At 52.3% G+C, this 15,026-nt stretch overlaps 8 protein-coding genes across 8 annotated transcripts; 4 read left to right on the top strand and 4 right to left on the bottom strand.

Moving 5' to 3' along the window:
• Window positions 1-377: 377 nt before the first annotated feature.
• POSPLADRAFT_1148486 (hypothetical protein) lies at window positions 378-2,611 on the bottom strand (the record flags this gene model as incomplete). Its single annotated transcript, XM_024486184.1, has 10 exons — window positions 378-619; window positions 679-906; window positions 959-1,196; window positions 1,250-1,390; window positions 1,441-1,824; window positions 1,867-2,009; window positions 2,036-2,122; window positions 2,159-2,259; window positions 2,445-2,500; window positions 2,549-2,611. The coding sequence occupies 10 exons, from the start codon at window positions 2,609-2,611 to the stop codon at window positions 378-380; spliced, it is 1,683 nt and encodes a 560-aa protein (XP_024337225.1).
• Window positions 2,612-2,887: 276 nt separating this feature from the next.
• On the top strand, window positions 2,888-3,606 carry POSPLADRAFT_1047869 (hypothetical protein; the record flags this gene model as incomplete). Its single annotated transcript, XM_024479378.1, has 3 exons — window positions 2,888-3,145; window positions 3,325-3,369; window positions 3,469-3,606. The coding sequence occupies 3 exons, from the start codon at window positions 2,888-2,890 to the stop codon at window positions 3,604-3,606; spliced, it is 441 nt and encodes a 146-aa protein (XP_024337224.1).
• Window positions 3,607-4,616: 1,010 nt separating this feature from the next.
• Window positions 4,617-5,519, top strand: POSPLADRAFT_1075100 (hypothetical protein). The gene is made up of 4 exons (XM_024482777.1): window positions 4,617-5,010; window positions 5,072-5,204; window positions 5,262-5,364; window positions 5,412-5,519. The coding sequence occupies exons 1-2, from the start codon at window positions 4,634-4,636 to the stop codon at window positions 5,115-5,117; spliced, it is 423 nt and encodes a 140-aa protein (XP_024337223.1). The 5' UTR covers window positions 4,617-4,633; the 3' UTR covers window positions 5,118-5,204; window positions 5,262-5,364; window positions 5,412-5,519.
• A 935-nt stretch (window positions 5,520-6,454) lies between these two features.
• On the bottom strand, window positions 6,455-7,469 carry POSPLADRAFT_1035007 (hypothetical protein; the record flags this gene model as incomplete). Its single annotated transcript, XM_024477055.1, has 3 exons — window positions 6,455-6,707; window positions 6,758-6,924; window positions 6,975-7,469. 3 exons carry the CDS (start codon window positions 7,467-7,469, stop codon window positions 6,455-6,457), a joined length of 915 nt encoding a protein of 304 aa, XP_024337222.1.
• Window positions 7,470-7,965: 496 nt separating this feature from the next.
• POSPLADRAFT_1182966 (hypothetical protein) lies at window positions 7,966-9,242 on the bottom strand (the record flags this gene model as incomplete). The annotated part of the gene is made up of 4 exons (XM_024488962.1): window positions 7,966-8,363; window positions 8,432-8,851; window positions 8,907-9,066; window positions 9,120-9,242. The coding sequence occupies 4 exons, from the start codon at window positions 9,240-9,242 to the stop codon at window positions 8,023-8,025; spliced, it is 1,044 nt and encodes a 347-aa protein (XP_024337221.1). The 3' UTR covers window positions 7,966-8,022.
• A 166-nt stretch (window positions 9,243-9,408) lies between these two features.
• POSPLADRAFT_1066719 (hypothetical protein) lies at window positions 9,409-12,792 on the top strand (the record flags this gene model as incomplete). The annotated part of the gene is made up of 4 exons (XM_024482104.1): window positions 9,409-9,439; window positions 9,498-9,868; window positions 9,928-12,241; window positions 12,280-12,792. 4 exons carry the CDS (start codon window positions 9,409-9,411, stop codon window positions 12,300-12,302), a joined length of 2,739 nt encoding a protein of 912 aa, XP_024337219.1. The 3' UTR covers window positions 12,303-12,792.
• On the top strand, window positions 12,169-12,792 carry POSPLADRAFT_1040589 (hypothetical protein). Its single transcript, XM_024477765.1, has one exon. It carries the CDS (start codon window positions 12,415-12,417, stop codon window positions 12,673-12,675), a length of 261 nt encoding a protein of 86 aa, XP_024337220.1. The 5' UTR covers window positions 12,169-12,414; the 3' UTR covers window positions 12,676-12,792.
• A 239-nt stretch (window positions 12,793-13,031) lies between these two features.
• On the bottom strand, window positions 13,032-13,821 carry POSPLADRAFT_1147807 (hypothetical protein; the record flags this gene model as incomplete). Its single annotated transcript, XM_024486102.1, has 6 exons — window positions 13,032-13,061; window positions 13,115-13,317; window positions 13,368-13,405; window positions 13,463-13,602; window positions 13,656-13,709; window positions 13,759-13,821. The coding sequence occupies 6 exons, from the start codon at window positions 13,819-13,821 to the stop codon at window positions 13,032-13,034; spliced, it is 528 nt and encodes a 175-aa protein (XP_024337218.1).
• Between the last annotated feature and the right edge of the window lie 1,205 nt (window positions 13,822-15,026).

Here is a 15,026-nt window from a genome sequence, read left to right as displayed (position 1 = left end):
GAATAGACACAATATATAGCTGATCATGTACGTCGTAGTCTTAGAAATGATTAGAATGAAGGCATGTTCGATTACCGCCCGGCAACAGTTTTATCTGCTGCGGAGCCAATTCCAAACTTGGTCCAGAAATTCGCGTTATAGCGTATGTCACCTGTGTATCGGGATGTAGCGACCTGCTTAGGCTGCCTGATTTTCAGTTGTGTTGAAGGCTACTGTGTCGACAAAAGCTCTAGAATTGCAGATGCCTTCCTTCGTGACAGCGCAGGTCGAGAGGTGGTTAACGACATCGAGCTGGTGAATGAGCTTGGTGGTAAGACAAATAACCTAGTAGCGATGACAGGCGCCTGATCAATCTACTCCTAACATCCATTCCTTTATTACCGTTGAGGTTTCTTCGTTTTAGTCGCAGAGCCGTCCTTCGACGCCGCAGTGTTACCGAAGAAATTCCTCAGATTACCACGACTCGTGCCACTGGTGGATGTAGATGGCTTCAGCTTGGGCTTCGGCTCGATGACCTGCTTGGTCTTCGCAGTTGACGTCTTCTTTCCCCTTGGCTTTTTCTCGTCTTCCTCAGGCACCTCTTCGTCAACCGACTCGTACTCAGAGTAGTCTTCGGTGACTGTCCAGGAACGTCAGCCACACTTTCGGATGGATGAAACACAGCTCCGCCGGACGTACCCATGTATCCCTTCTCGTCTGTTCGCATCCTGGTCTTCATAATGCGCTTTTTCTTCAGACCATTCTGTCCGACGGGGACGATCTTCTTCTCTTTCCTCTTTCGTGGTTTCGCCTTGACGCGTTCGGTTTCCGAGTCGTCCACGATCTCAGGGTCATCTGCCTTCGGTTCAGGTTCTTCTATCTCCTGCTGGCTCTCAGGAGATGTACGAGACGCCTTGATGACTTCGCCTGTGGCATGGTGAGAGCAAAATTTCAATGAGGTTGATACCATGAGACATACTATCATCAATATCCATCATTGCCCGGAGACTCTTGTCCGTCTGCGGTGATCGTGAACGCGCTGCGCTCTTGGCCGGAACTCGACCTTTAGGGGGTCGCACTACTGGCTCAGACTCGTCTTCTTCGTCGTCGGATAGAACGACGCCTTTCTTCGCCTTCACCTTACCCCTCGCCGAAGTGGATGCTGGAAGCGGACGCTCCTCGTCTCCCGACTCGGATAGTAGACGACGTCTTGCACCCTGCTGTATAGATTGTCAGACTGTGAGTGAGATGATACAACATCATGTTTCACCTTGGGACCACCCTTGACCAGACGTGGGGGTACAATGCTTGTCTTGGTCGGCTTACCGTCTGTCAGTACAGGCTTGCGTGCACTCTGCTCGCCCTCTGAATCAGACACATCTGGCGATGTGGATTTACGCTTCACGCCTCTCTATGTGTTTTGTCAATGTCACAGGATCTGCAATGTTAACGATTATCAACCTTGGTTTCGGGCTTTGCAGTGCTAGTGTCTTCAGTAGGTGCCGAACGAGACAACTCATTTTGCGGGACCAAATGCGATTTCACGTTCCGGACTGCCGGCATCTCCTTCTTGGCCTTCGTATCAGCTTGTGCGGGCGCCACCTTCTGTACTTTGTGACCGCCATCCGCCTGTTTCTCCTTTGCTTTGCTCCAATCCAGCGTACCGGACGTAACAGACGCTCTAGGCTTGAGCGCCGGCTTCTCTTCTTTACTCTTCTTCGTATCTTCTTTTACCTCTATGGGCTTTGAGGACTTCTGGGTCATGACAGTCTGCTTCTGAATTCCCGCCGCTGGTACTTTCGATGTAGAGGCGGCTAGAGGCATGGGTTTGCCTCTCTGCGGACACTGAGAACTGGTGCCAGCATACACGTTGTAAGGAAAACGCACAACTACATGGGGCCCGATGATCCGGCCAAGTAAGGCTGATGATTCTGCAGACATTTTGGCTTCCGCTTCGTAGGCCTTTCCCAGAGAAGAGCATATGAGGCCAGCATCCTGATGGCGTGGCCTAGTGTGAGACATCAACCAGTCTATATAATAGAACGTATAGACGTACAACCAAAGGCGACGGAGACAAGCTGTACACGTGGACCGAGAGTATACGAGAGTACTGTGATTTCGCGTCTGGACAGATGGTTCTGATCTGTTATCGGTGATCAAGTGGAATAAATGGACCTACTTTTCAAATCCTGCTCGCCGACGAGTGTAATCTTCGTCAGCGGAACGAGTTCCGAGTCGTCGTCAGGCTCTTCAAGACCCATGTCCACATCCACGTCCATCCTATGATTCAGACTCGCAGGGGGGATCACTTCTCCAGTTAGCATATATGTCGCGGATGAAGGATCTGGGGAGTCTCTGGACGCGCGATAATACGCGTCTAGTACGCTGTGGCGCGGGACGAGCAATGGGAGACCCGGATTGTCAATCAATGTCCACGTTTCCGATAGTTTACACACCAGACTTACTTTTTAGCTAGATTCACATGTATGTTGAAGTGCCGACTGAGCGACCGGAATGTAACCTAATTTCATTGAAGATCCAGTTGAGGAGCAAGGCACCACATACGTACCACGTTTCGTTCAATCGAGATTTGTTTCGTCAAGTAGTCGCTGACTTCTCCCTCCATTTCCATGTCCACGGAAGTAACCTATGCGGAGGTAAAGATGGTGTAACCGGAACGAAATGTTTGGATGTATGAACGCGATGTGTTGTAGAGCGGCCAAGAGGAGTTTGGAATTGACGAAAGTACGTGACGCGTCGCGTCTGTGGCTGGGCTCATGACCTGTGACCAGCTGTGACCCAGCGCGATCATGGATCAGGATCTACTATCTCCTTGCCACTTTCCTACTTTGCGTCGGGGATCAGCCTGTTTCATGTCCTGTCCACTGCTTCACTGAAAAATCAGAAAATGGCTCAGCCCACGCGCCGTGTCTCTTCCTACCATCGGGACAACTTTGATGCTGACTGGACGTTCATTGAAAACGGCATTGATCTGTACATGTCTTCTTCCGTGAACGATGCCAAGAAAATCAGGGCCAGCTGCCGTTGGTTAACAATGTATACTGTGGTGTACGAACTCTGCCATGCTATGCCCCATCCTAGAGGAGAAATGATTTACGGCAACCTCAGCCAATTGTTCACTACCTACGTCGAAACCCTCACTGCGGTGATTGAGCTCAATCTCAATGGGCACCTGAAATTGCTGACTGCTTATACTATTATCAACAGCGTACTATATCTTTGAATCTCCGTGATTCAGAAGTACTCTCAACCTATCTCGCGCATTACGAAAACTATACTTCCCGCACTGCATCCGTCTCACTAGTGTTTACGCATTTTCACCAGGTGTATATCACGCGAGAAAAGAAGAGGATGTATCATACCTCTACTGTAAGTGCCATTGATACTGGCTACGACTCGGAACCATTTTTAAATATCAATTGTCAGCTCGCTTTGATTCAATGGCATTCGAATATAGCTTGGGTCCAGCATGTGAGCGGGGCTATCCTACGATCAATCGCCCGCGAGAGAAATGGCGAACTCGATGATTGGGGCCCTCAGAAACAGATTGTGGCCTTGGTCTTGTCCGACGATGTGCAAGATGCAGCGGCCAAAACCGATTCCTAGAACGTCTACAGCCTGCACATCGAGAGCCCTCTTCTGGAGGAAACGGAGCGATTCTACAGGCAGTATTCTCAGGAAGCCCTCTTGGCGTTCTCGACAGCGGAATACTTGCATGAGGTCGCCAGGTGCATTTTGGTGGAACAATATATCGGTCAACGATTCCCAGACCGGACATCCACCAAAATGCTCCAGGTGGCCGCCAAGTATCTCATTGGCGATCACAAATACCTCTTCCTCCAATACTACAGAATACTGAGATGTGAAGAGGAAATGAAGCATCTTTTCTCGCTGCTTCGATCGAATCACCAGACGTTGCACCTCGTGCTTGACGAGATCAGAACCAATCTCGACAAAGCTTTCCCTTGTAAACAGACGGCCCTCTACGCACAACACGGTCAGGCGCACTCCCTCTCGTACACAGCATCATTCGTTGACATTTTTACGGAGACCCGCGAGAAATTCTTGACGAGTCACCATGCAATCGCCGAATGCGCCATATTGTTCGACGAGTATGCCAGGGCAGTCCTCAATGGAAATTCCTCGCACGGCACTTCTCTTTGTGTCTCTCCAGATCGGCTGGCGGCCCATATGGATACGCTGCTGCGTAAGCGTGTGAAGTTCGGCGATGAAGTTTCGCAGAGTGTCCTTGACAATGCGGTCGGTACTTCCAGTATGCTGCTCAAGCAGACGTGCTGACATTTGGGATATAAGATAACCGTGTTCCAATTCATCGAAGACAAGGACGTGTTCCAAACCTACCACGCGACGACGCTAGCGAGACGCCTGATTGACGGAACACATGTTTCGCATGATATGGAGTTACACATGATCACAAAGCTGGAAGAATTTTGCGGGCATGATTATGGTAGCAAATTACGCCGTATGATCACAGGTCAGGACGTATGACGCTCTCGATGCTTGTTCCTCGCTGACAATGTAAATAGACTTGACTATCAGTGAGGAGCTCACAAAACAGTTCCAAAAGCTAATGCATCAAGGGAGAGTGTCCGGGGCAGTTGCCCTACAGGCTATGGTCTTAAATAGCCAAACGTGGCCCACGTCTCTCCAGTGTTCCGACCGCACCTTGGTCCCTGCCGCTGTACAACCTATGTGCACCGCATTTACCGAGTTCTTCCTGAAAAGACACACGGGGCGCAAATTGACCTGGCTATGGAACCTTTCGAGAGGCGAGTTGCAGACAAACTACTTCGACAAGAAATATATCCTATCTGCGAGCTTCCTGCAGATGTCCATTCTCTTACAATATAACGACCAAGACTCGTTTGGCTTGAACGAACTCATCGCGGCGACGGGCATCGCAGAAAGCAACCTGAAGCCTCTGCTGACAGGCCGCACAAAAGTTGGCACTGATCAAAGATGGCTTCGGTTGTTACGAGCTGAATTTAAGTGCGTATTGAGATATACATCTATCTGTGATGAGAATGAAACCTTCATGCATCATGCGCAGATTACACTTCACAAAGGACTCGTGTCAATCTCCTGACATCCGATAATAATCCGGAGCAGAAGGCCGAAAGAAGCGCCATCCAAGAGACCGTAGGGAAATACCGGAAGTATTTGCTTGTGGTCACTGCAGTTCGGTATGAGCCCGCTGTTGGTGCTACCTTACGCACACACGTTTCTGACGACCGTACAAGGGTGATGAAAACAGAACGGGCATTGAAAGAACAGCTCTTGATCCAGTCGATCGTCTCCGAGGTGTCAAAGCGGTTCATGCCCCAGGTCTCAGACGTCAAAAAGGTCTGTCACGACGTTTTCAAGGAGCGCTGTCGCTGACGCCACCACAGGCTTTAGAGAACCTGATCGAGAGGAAGTACATCGCACGGGATGACAGTGATCCCAGTAACCTGACATACGTTGCATGATGCTGTGCAATCTACCATAATGCTGCTAAACCCTTTTCGGAATCCAGCTCAACATCTACCCAGTGTGAGTCCATAACATGTTTAAGTTCGAGCCGTCGTCACCTCGTCGAACGACGTCTTGGTTCGAGCCGCTGGCCTGAAAAATAGCTCGGGCACATGGTTATTTTTGCAGAGGGTATTGTGTGCCTCTATATGCACAACACGTGCGCGTCAACGGCTACTCAAGGCGGCCTATTATCCTATGAGTCCTACAGTGCGCTCAATATATTACGGTCAACAACGGCGATGATGCGTCCCGAATGACCGCTCGACCTAAGCATCCCTCACGACATGATGCCCTGCAGGCGCACATACCACGCATGATCTGACAGCTTCTCCTCAGTCGCCCTACAATACTTGCCGCCCCACATGTACAGTGTGCGGCATGATCGCTGATCCCGCCGGGATGTAAACACAGTTTTGACACAATGACCACGCGTCTCGGTAGCACCCGCACGTCCCGTCGATCGATTTTGTTACTTATACGCGAGCGACCTTGGGGAAGCCAGGCTCGACAGTGACTAGTCAATATCCGACGTTCAGCATTCAAGATTCAACTTATTGGCGAGACCCATCTTTCATCAAACCATATGAGTGAACCCGACGATCTCATATCAGTCAACTGCGCCATGACGCGCCTGCGTCACATGTATCTCGTCTGCTGGAGGTATCAATTGGGTATCATTTAGTTGCATAGTTGCAAAACGTATCAAGCTTATGGCAGGTCAACGCGTTATTCATTCGAGGCGCACCAGGACGAGGTAATGCGGACGGACGGCCTCTCAGATAATATATGCTAACACCTAATAGAATACAGATACATATTCGGAACCCCCCAGTCCTCTCGTGCACAGTAATCAAGAATACATAGACACATATATGCCGAGGAGATCATGTTGCTATAGTTGCAGTCGTAGTGTGTTTCTCTACTGGGTCAAGAAGTCCCCTACTACTTGCATGTACTTCTCCCTCTCCTCCCAGTGCGCCATGTGTGCACTGTTCGCGAAGGTGTACCAGCGCACTCTCGGGACGTGCTGGAAAAGAGGGGCGACTACTGGGTCTTGCGCTTCGTCATGTGCACCGTTTGTGACGAGCACTGGAACATTAATCTTGTGTAGGTCGTCGATGACGCTCCAATCTTTCAGGTTGCCCGTGATCGTGAATTCCGACGGACCTTGCCTAGAGGTAGGTTAGCTTCAGGCACACTTCGACAGCGAAGACAAACACACATTGTGACATAAGGCGTCGGATCAGCCTCCATCTCCTTGAAGGCAGCCGTGACTTCTTCCGGAAGTGGATCGAGTCGGCATACGAATCGCTTGGTGAACTCTTGCATCGCGGCATTGTACTCGGGCGAATTATACGTCTTCGCCTCCTCGTTTTCGCGGATAATTTGCTACAAATACTGTGAGCAATGTATTTACAGTTCATAATGATGTAACTCACCTGAAGATCGGCGGGTAACGTCTCTAGTAACTTCCGCGTCACTTGCACCCACAGCTCCATGGATACAGGTCCGGATGAAAGGACCAGCTTCCTCAGCCCAGCGGGCTGCCTGATGGCGATCTCCATGCCGAGCATGGCACCCCACGAATGACCCAGTACATTGTATTCTTTGATGTTCAAGTGCCGCAGGAGGCTGTGGAATTCGTCGACGAATATCTGCACCGTCCAGAAGTCGACGTCGCCATTCTTCTCGGGTAGGTGCGTGGACTTCCCGCCGCCAATCTGATCATAGAAGACAACAGGGAGGTCCGTCAGGGTCGCGATGTCTTTAATCGAGAAGACGTAGGTGTAGGTGGAGCCAGGACCACCGTTCAGGACAATGAGGGGGATCTTCCCAGAGGAGAGATCGCCGACGATCTTATAAAAGGTCTGGCAGGGCTTGCCGGCATTGTGAACAGTGACGGGCGCATATCCATCGGTTTCAGATACGGACATGATAGAGATGTGGAGATAGCTGCAAGACGAGGAGTGCGAAATGACTGTGAGTTTATCGTCGAGCGGCCGTTATATACATGTACACTCAGCGCTTGCACCGCGGTACCGTGCAGATATTACAGTCACCTTTCGCACAGTGATCTACTCCCGCGCGACCAGTCCTCGTTGACTCGATAGCATATGAAGCAATGTGAGCACCAGGTCGCATGACCCCTTGATCATCTAGGGGTGCCGCAAATGCGCTTCCGAATGGGATCACAGTCAATACCAGCCCAAGCGTCTGTTGGTCGCCTGTTTCAAATATTGATCGGTGAAGGCTTCATGAGGCCGGCCCTGATCGAGCTGACGATCTCGATCCTTCTCGATCCTGTTCAGCGAATCATCTCTTAGTGGCCGAGTCAGCGGATACGGGTCTGACAGGATTGATGGAACCTCCTGATGTGTATAACCCTATGACTGAATGTGTTTGTAGCGACTGTCTTCTTACGAACACCATCGCAATATACGATGAGATAGCATACACCTTTGCTTTCATGATACTGCATGTTAATTACTACTCCACGACCTCCCAGCTAAGGTCTCGGCCGGCCCAAAATGGTACAACACTCTGTTCACCCTCTACCCATTTTTCTTCTACGCGCTTGCCTTGCACCTTCCGAATGACGACATTCTCTCCAGCAGAGGCTGACGCACGGTAGAAAATACGACCATTCGTGCTGACGAACCCTTCTAATCGGTCAAGGGCACCGAAGGATTCAAGGACTTGTGCAACAAGTGGTAGCAATATCGGCGAGGTGTATACGCCGGCAGCGCAGGCGTGCACGGGTGTCGCGGTAGACTTTGTGTGGGGTGGATGTGGAGCTGAGTCGGAGCCAAGAAAGAACCGCGGGTGCCCTGGGCAATCGCAGTTATATGCTAGATCACAGAGGACGATATAGGCGCCTCCTGTACGTAGGACATACCTTCCTTGATGACATCCCGGAGTGCCTGTCTGTCGTCCGGGAACTTAGCGACAGGTTTGCAGAAGTTCCAGGATTGGCCAGCCCAGTCGTCCACAGTGAGAACCAGATGGTGCGCGGTTATGGTGCAAGCTACGGTATCACCCAAGCTCTTCACACATTCGACTGCCGCCCGGGTCGTCGCGTGTTCTAGTACAATTCGGAGACGGGGGAACCGTGCATGCAGCTTGCGAAGATGAGGTAAGAACGCGGGCTCCGCGTTGATTACGCAGGTGTTTGTGGCAGCGTCAGAAGGGATTTCACCATGCAGATTCAGGACCATGTCTTCTTGCTCCATCGCCTCAAACACCGGATAGTACGTCTCGTAAGACTCGATGCCACCGTCAGAATTTGTGGTAACACCACGAGGATACGATTTGACCCCTGCGGCGAGATGAGAAGCGAGTAGAGGACATGGTGCCGATGGCGAAGGACTGACCCACTATGCCGGCGCGTTTCGCCTTGCGAATCTCGTCGGGAGTGAGATCGGGCGAAAGATACAGGGTCATCAGGTACTCTATGGTAGGGTCGATAGCTTGTAGCTGTGCCTTGTACAAGAGAGCTTCCTCAGCATTCGCAATGGGCGGTTTGAGGTTCGGCTGGAGACCCTTGATCGACTGACACTCGACGGTAGCAGCTAATCTGCTCTTACCATCACATACGCCAGCCTGAACCCACCCTGCCTCACATGTTTCGTGACAAGTGCTGCAAGATCACCTTGTCGGAGGTGGACATGAAAATCGGCGGGCGACGCAATGGCAATTGTGTCCGACATGGTGGTGGAAGGTGAAGAGTCGCGATCACGTGGGGCGACGCGTGCCCTCAGTTTGGTTGCTGCTGGCGACAGGTTCGACGTTCAACTTCCTTCCTTCCGCCACACGCCCGTCCCTCCCGCCAGGCCGCTACCGAACAGCGCAGCGTCAGGAGGAGTACACACAGTCATGGTTGCTGCGGGCTCAATCACCGTCGCAGGTAGGTCCACTCTTTGTCCCTGGCATCCGGCCACAGCGTTTAGCCCATCTTTTGCAAGTCCGCGTCCGTCCTCCGACTTCTTGGGAAGGAGCCCGACTCCCCCAACAAACATACGACAACTGCATCCGTACCGACGGCGCACTCTCTACACCGGCAAAGTCTACGGCGACCAACGCGCCGCTCCGGGAGGTCATCCAAATCGTGGATGACCGCGTCCTGACGTTCGACCCCGATGAGAAGGATCCGTCGAGAGCGTTTGTCGAGCGTGGCTTCGTGCCTCCGGGTACTAAACGCTACAAAGACAGGCGTTTTATCTTTGACAGGGTGTTCGACTATCAGGCGCGTCAACAAGATGTATACCACGGCACGGCCAAACCATTACTCAGCAATCTACTGGAGGGATACAACGCTACTATCTTTGCCTATGGTGTGAGCCTCAACTGTCCGTCCTACTCAGGACGTCTGCTCAACATGACCACTTTCATCAGGCTACAGGTTGTGGTAAAACACACACTATTAGCGGTACAGATGCCGATCCTGGTATCATCTACCTCACAATGGCCGACCTCTTCCAACAAATTGAAGACAAAAGGGAGGAAAATATCATTGACGTAGTCGTCACCTTCCTCGAAATCTATAACGAAGAAATTCGTGATCTTCTGGCAGAGCCGGGGACTCCAACGCCGCGTGGGGGCCTCCAGATTCGCGAGGACAAGAATGTCAAGGTCGTCGGGCTTACCGAATTGCGGCCCAGGAGTGCCGATGAGGTCAAAGAGATTGTCTTGCTGGGCAATTCACGTAGAACACAGTCGCCCACACACGCTAACGAGACGTCGTCGCGGTCACATGCTGTGTTGCAGGTGCATGTCACGCAGGCTCCGCGGACGGCGAGCATCACTGAACAACGGATGATGGGCACACTGTCTATTATCGACCTTGCCGGCAGCGAGCGGGCTGCTGCAACGACGAATATGGGACAACGCATGGTCGAGGGCGCGAATATCAACAAGTCCCTTCTCGCTCTCGGCAACTGCATCAACGCTCTCTGCGAGAGTGGAGGTGCTATACGTCATGTCCCATACCGCAACAGCAAGCTGACCCGCTTGCTCAAGTTCTCCCTCGGTGGAAACTGCAAGACCGTCATGATTGTCTGTATCGCGCCGACCTCGCTTCACTTCGACGACACGCAGAACACTCTAGTCTATGCAGAGCGCGCGACGAGGATCAAGACGAAAGTGGTCACCCGTAATGTGGTGAATGTCGACCGGCATGTCGGGCAATACGTCGAGGCGATCAACCGCCTCAACCTAGAGGTCTCCGAGCTTAAGCAAAAGGTGGCGGGCAAACGAGACTTAGAGGCCGAGAAAGACCGCCGGAAGAGGCGGGAGGCGGCTGCAGAGGTCGAGCGGGCCAAGAGCGATATGCAGCAGAAAGCCGATCAGATGCAGCCCTCGATTGTTGATGGTGCAAGTTGCGCCGGCAAGATCGCAGTTGCCGAAGCCAAACTGAAGGTCATTCGCGCTCGGCTGGCGCAGCTCGACACCCAAGCCTCGTCTTCTTCCGCTCTTCCGTCAGACTTGGAGGCTGAGCGCGAGCTCTTGAAGGCGCTTGCAGGCCCCGAGGAAGAGGTCATCAAGGCGCAATCAGCTCTCAATGTCCGCGTACAGCGTTCGAGCAACTCATCGGCGATGTTCGATGCCACACTCCGTGCCGTGGGCGAGCGGAGGTCAGACAAGCTAGATGAGTTCGCGGTCGACAACGTGAAACTCGACGCTCGGTGGCGCAAAGCTGAGATGGAGCGCGTCAAGGCGGAAGCACGGCAGGAGGTCCTGCAGGAGGCGGTCACGCGCCAGGCGGAAGTCGTCGTTAGTCTCATTGGAATGGTGAGCAGATGTACCGTCATGCTGGGTGATGCAAGCCGCATCCTCGGCACGGCTGTGGCAGAGGGACGGGATGGCATGGAGGCGACTGTCAAGGCACTGTCTTCGTCATTGAAGCATGTCGCGGAGGGTAATGACGAGGTCTTCAAGACTCTCCTGGGACACTCGATCGCTGCTTACGCCGTTGGCGCCGCTCCACAAGGCCCGTCGTCCCTCGACAACTTCAAGGGGTATCCGACAACACTGGGCATCGGGCGTGCGGCGTCCGGGCCGATTGCCCCCCAGCATGGGAAACCAAGGCTATCGAGGCGTTCCTCATCCTACGGTGCCTCCGTCCCTAGCTCCCCCCTCCGCAAGGCGCACAAAAGCCCGCGTAAGTCGCTCCGCTCCAGCATGGCCTCTGCTGCTTTGCCGTATCGTCGCGTATCCGACAAAGACAAGGGCAAAAGGAAGGGTGTGCAATGGCGCGACGAAGCTGGTCAGGGTGACATCGACGATGGTGGCGTGGGCGCCGTAGGTCCGACGATCACTGTATTTTCGAGCCCCGACACAACCACTATATTCTCTGCAGGCGCATCTACGGTTGGCTCTAGCTCAGCGTCAACGTCTACACGAAGCATGTCCGGCCTCAGCTTAGAAAGCGAATGGGAGGACGAGAAGACGGACGACAGTCTTCAGTTCAGCTTCGCCCAGCCCTCAATGCATGACGCGTCAAGCTCCTCCATCAGTGCTGTGCGCAAACGGCCCAGGGCCAGTCGGCTCGACCCGTCCTTCCTCAAATCGAAGTCGCGAGGCTCTACGCTTGGTAGTTTGGCAGAGGACGACGAGGACTGTGCTGCAGCTCAAGGGTCGCCCACAAAGCGTCTCGGACCATTGTCGGACCGCAACATGAATCGTGCATCTTCGCCTGAGGGCTCCACCAGTAGCACGAGTACCACCGGGGCCCTGCACATCCCAAAGGGTCGCGAGCGACACTCGGGTAGCCCTGCAAAGCGGGTGCCCTTGACACCGAAAGCTGTCGGGCTAAGCAAGAGCATGAGACGTCGCTCGAATATTGGCCCCACGCGCAGCGACCGTCCCCGGCGGCGGTCCAGTATGATCCCGCAGCTCTCGCCGGTCGACCGGGATGCGAACGATTCCGGTAACTCGTCGCACATCTTGGGCAAGAGCATGGGTGGTGCGCGGCGAGTGCCTTTCGGGAATGGGGAACGGTCTCCAGCGAAGCGGCCGAAGAGAATGTCACTACTATCGCTGTCATCAGCAAAGTCGGGCGCATCTGCACGGCTCAAGCTGCCCGATGCCAACTCCAGCGCGGATATCAGCTTCCGGGGAATGGGGAAGCCGACGTGGCGATAGAGGTAAAAGTTGTCGCTATGATTCGTGAGTTTGGACCCTCTAACTCGTTCTATGTATCACTTCGCGATGTCTGTATGAACGACCACTCATGACCTCTCTACATTTTGCTATGTTTGATTTTGTGTTTGTTGTCGTACTATTTGCCAGCCCACTGCGCTATACCCTGTTGAGACTGTCCAAGTATTACCGTAAAGCACCATGCATGTTTACCTGTCTTGGTTTAAACTCTCTACACTGCATCCTTGTAGGCAATGTTCTCTCTCTTCGGTGATGCAATACTATGTAGTCGTCCGAGACCATACCGTGATACCCAGTCGCGCCTTAATCTGAGAGTATACAAGGTACATGTATTGACTTCAGAAAGCACGCTTTACCTCGAAGAAAGACTGCGCAAAGTCATGAGTCATTCTCAGCCGTGGATGATTGGATGCACACTAACCTTGAGGTAATACACCTGCCAAGCCACCACCGAGAACAACACTACAGCTTGGAAAATGGACCACCACTTGACACGGGAGTTTGTTGACTCCGCAGTATTGCGATGTCTTCGCTCGCGAATCACGATGTACTCCTGCTCATCCTTAACGGTCGCGAGGCCGTGAGCAAGCGCGCGAATCTCGCGCTCAATTGGTGAAACAATATCTACACATGCTCAGTCACAAAGTCCAGGCAAGATATAGTGCTACACTCACCGTCCTCGTCGACATAAATGACACCGTGCACGTTGAAGCTGCATCATTTACTGTGAAACTGACTTCCTAATCGTAAAGGTCGACCGGCCACATACCTTACGAGCTTGTCGACGACAGTGCTCATGAGATTGGAGAAGCAGTATTCGTATCTGCCATCCTTCTTGGCAGTTACAGAGACGGTGCCTGTGCTCTGTCTCTCGTGGTTGGCGAGGGCATTGTGGTCGGGATCTTGCAACTACATTCCGGGACCATGAGCGGTGCGAGTGATGGGGCGCGGGTCAAACTAACCCAGAAGTCAATATCTAGGTGACCACCACCTCCAACCTGGTAGGTCACTGTCATCTAAAGTACGTGAGTTCTATGGCTGGCTACGAGGTCGCAACATAGGCACTTTATCGTTCACGTGGAGATCCTCGAAGAAGCACTCCTTCTTGCCCGCCGGCACTTCAATCATGTGCGCTGAGACCAGCGACAGACATAACAAGAAGAACCCGAGGATATATGGCCGAGACATTGCTGGGGCAGGCAGTCGGTGTGAAGTCGGCAACGCGCTGTGCTCTCGACCTGGCCGAACCCAAAACGCCTTGATGCTTATATGTTCAAACCCCGAAATGAGGCCCGGATGGCGATGAGATTACGTGTAAGATTTCCGGACCGAGGTGTGATCCTCCGGCCATTACCCTCCAACGCCTATCCGGCCGGATGCCGAAAGTGCCGGAGAGGTGTGACATCCTTGACCCAATCAGATCTGGCGACGGGTATTATTTATACTCGGAGAAAAGCTAGAAATTGATACTTTGTACTATATTTGGTCATAATCTCAGCCACCCAACGAAGTCGGCCGCTCGCACTAACCTTGCTCAAGTTTTCGTGGAATTGACTGATAGTGAGTCTATCTACTCAGTGTTACAGACATAAGCTCGAAATACCCACTGGCATGAGCAAAATCTAGAGGCAAGTGGCTAACTTCCTTAGGTGACCGAGATCATGACCAATCAAAATATAGCATGTCTTTGACACGACGAGCTTGTATTTTTCTCGATTTACGTCGTGATTCCACTCTTCTTGCGATTTTCAAATGTTAGATGTCATTTGCCCACAAAACGGACCGGAACAAGGCAAGGTTATGTGCCAAACCCGCGACCGGCCAGGCCCATGGGCTGACATCCGAAAAGCGGACCTCTCAATTCACCCATCAGGCTATCACAGAGGCCAAGTCATCAGCAAAACCAGATCCATCCTGCAATCTATTACATGACGACACAATCAATGTAATTGAGCGCCATAATTGTACATGAGAGATATGCGATTATCGAGGCGAGTCCGCTTTGGCAATTTCCCAATCCATTGCAATAGGTGCAATATTGGTGGCTGTTGGCAAGATGTACTTTTCTTGCATCACCTGCCATGAATGTACCACCATTATATTCCTACATGATATTATAATGTTCTGCTTCAATGGTGAATGTCGATTGCCTGAACAGGCTTCATTACTCTCGCCTGGTCACGGTTCCCTGGCCCCCGGGGTCCTCACAAATAAATCGTGGCAGAAACATTACAAATCATGTTTATTTTCTCGTAATTATATAGGTACTAACTACTATTACAGGTGCGCCAGTCTACAGGTTCTCGCCTGATCCAGCCACCTGATCCTGTAGA

This window comes from Postia placenta (genome assembly GCF_002117355.1).
Source record: "Postia placenta MAD-698-R-SB12 unplaced genomic scaffold POSPLAscaffold_10, whole genome shotgun sequence".
NCBI classification, from domain to species: Eukaryota; Fungi; Basidiomycota; class Agaricomycetes; order Polyporales; family Adustoporiaceae; genus Rhodonia; species Rhodonia placenta.
The sequence above is the reverse complement of the archived record's forward strand: the minus strand, read 5'-3'. Positions and strand labels throughout refer to the sequence as shown.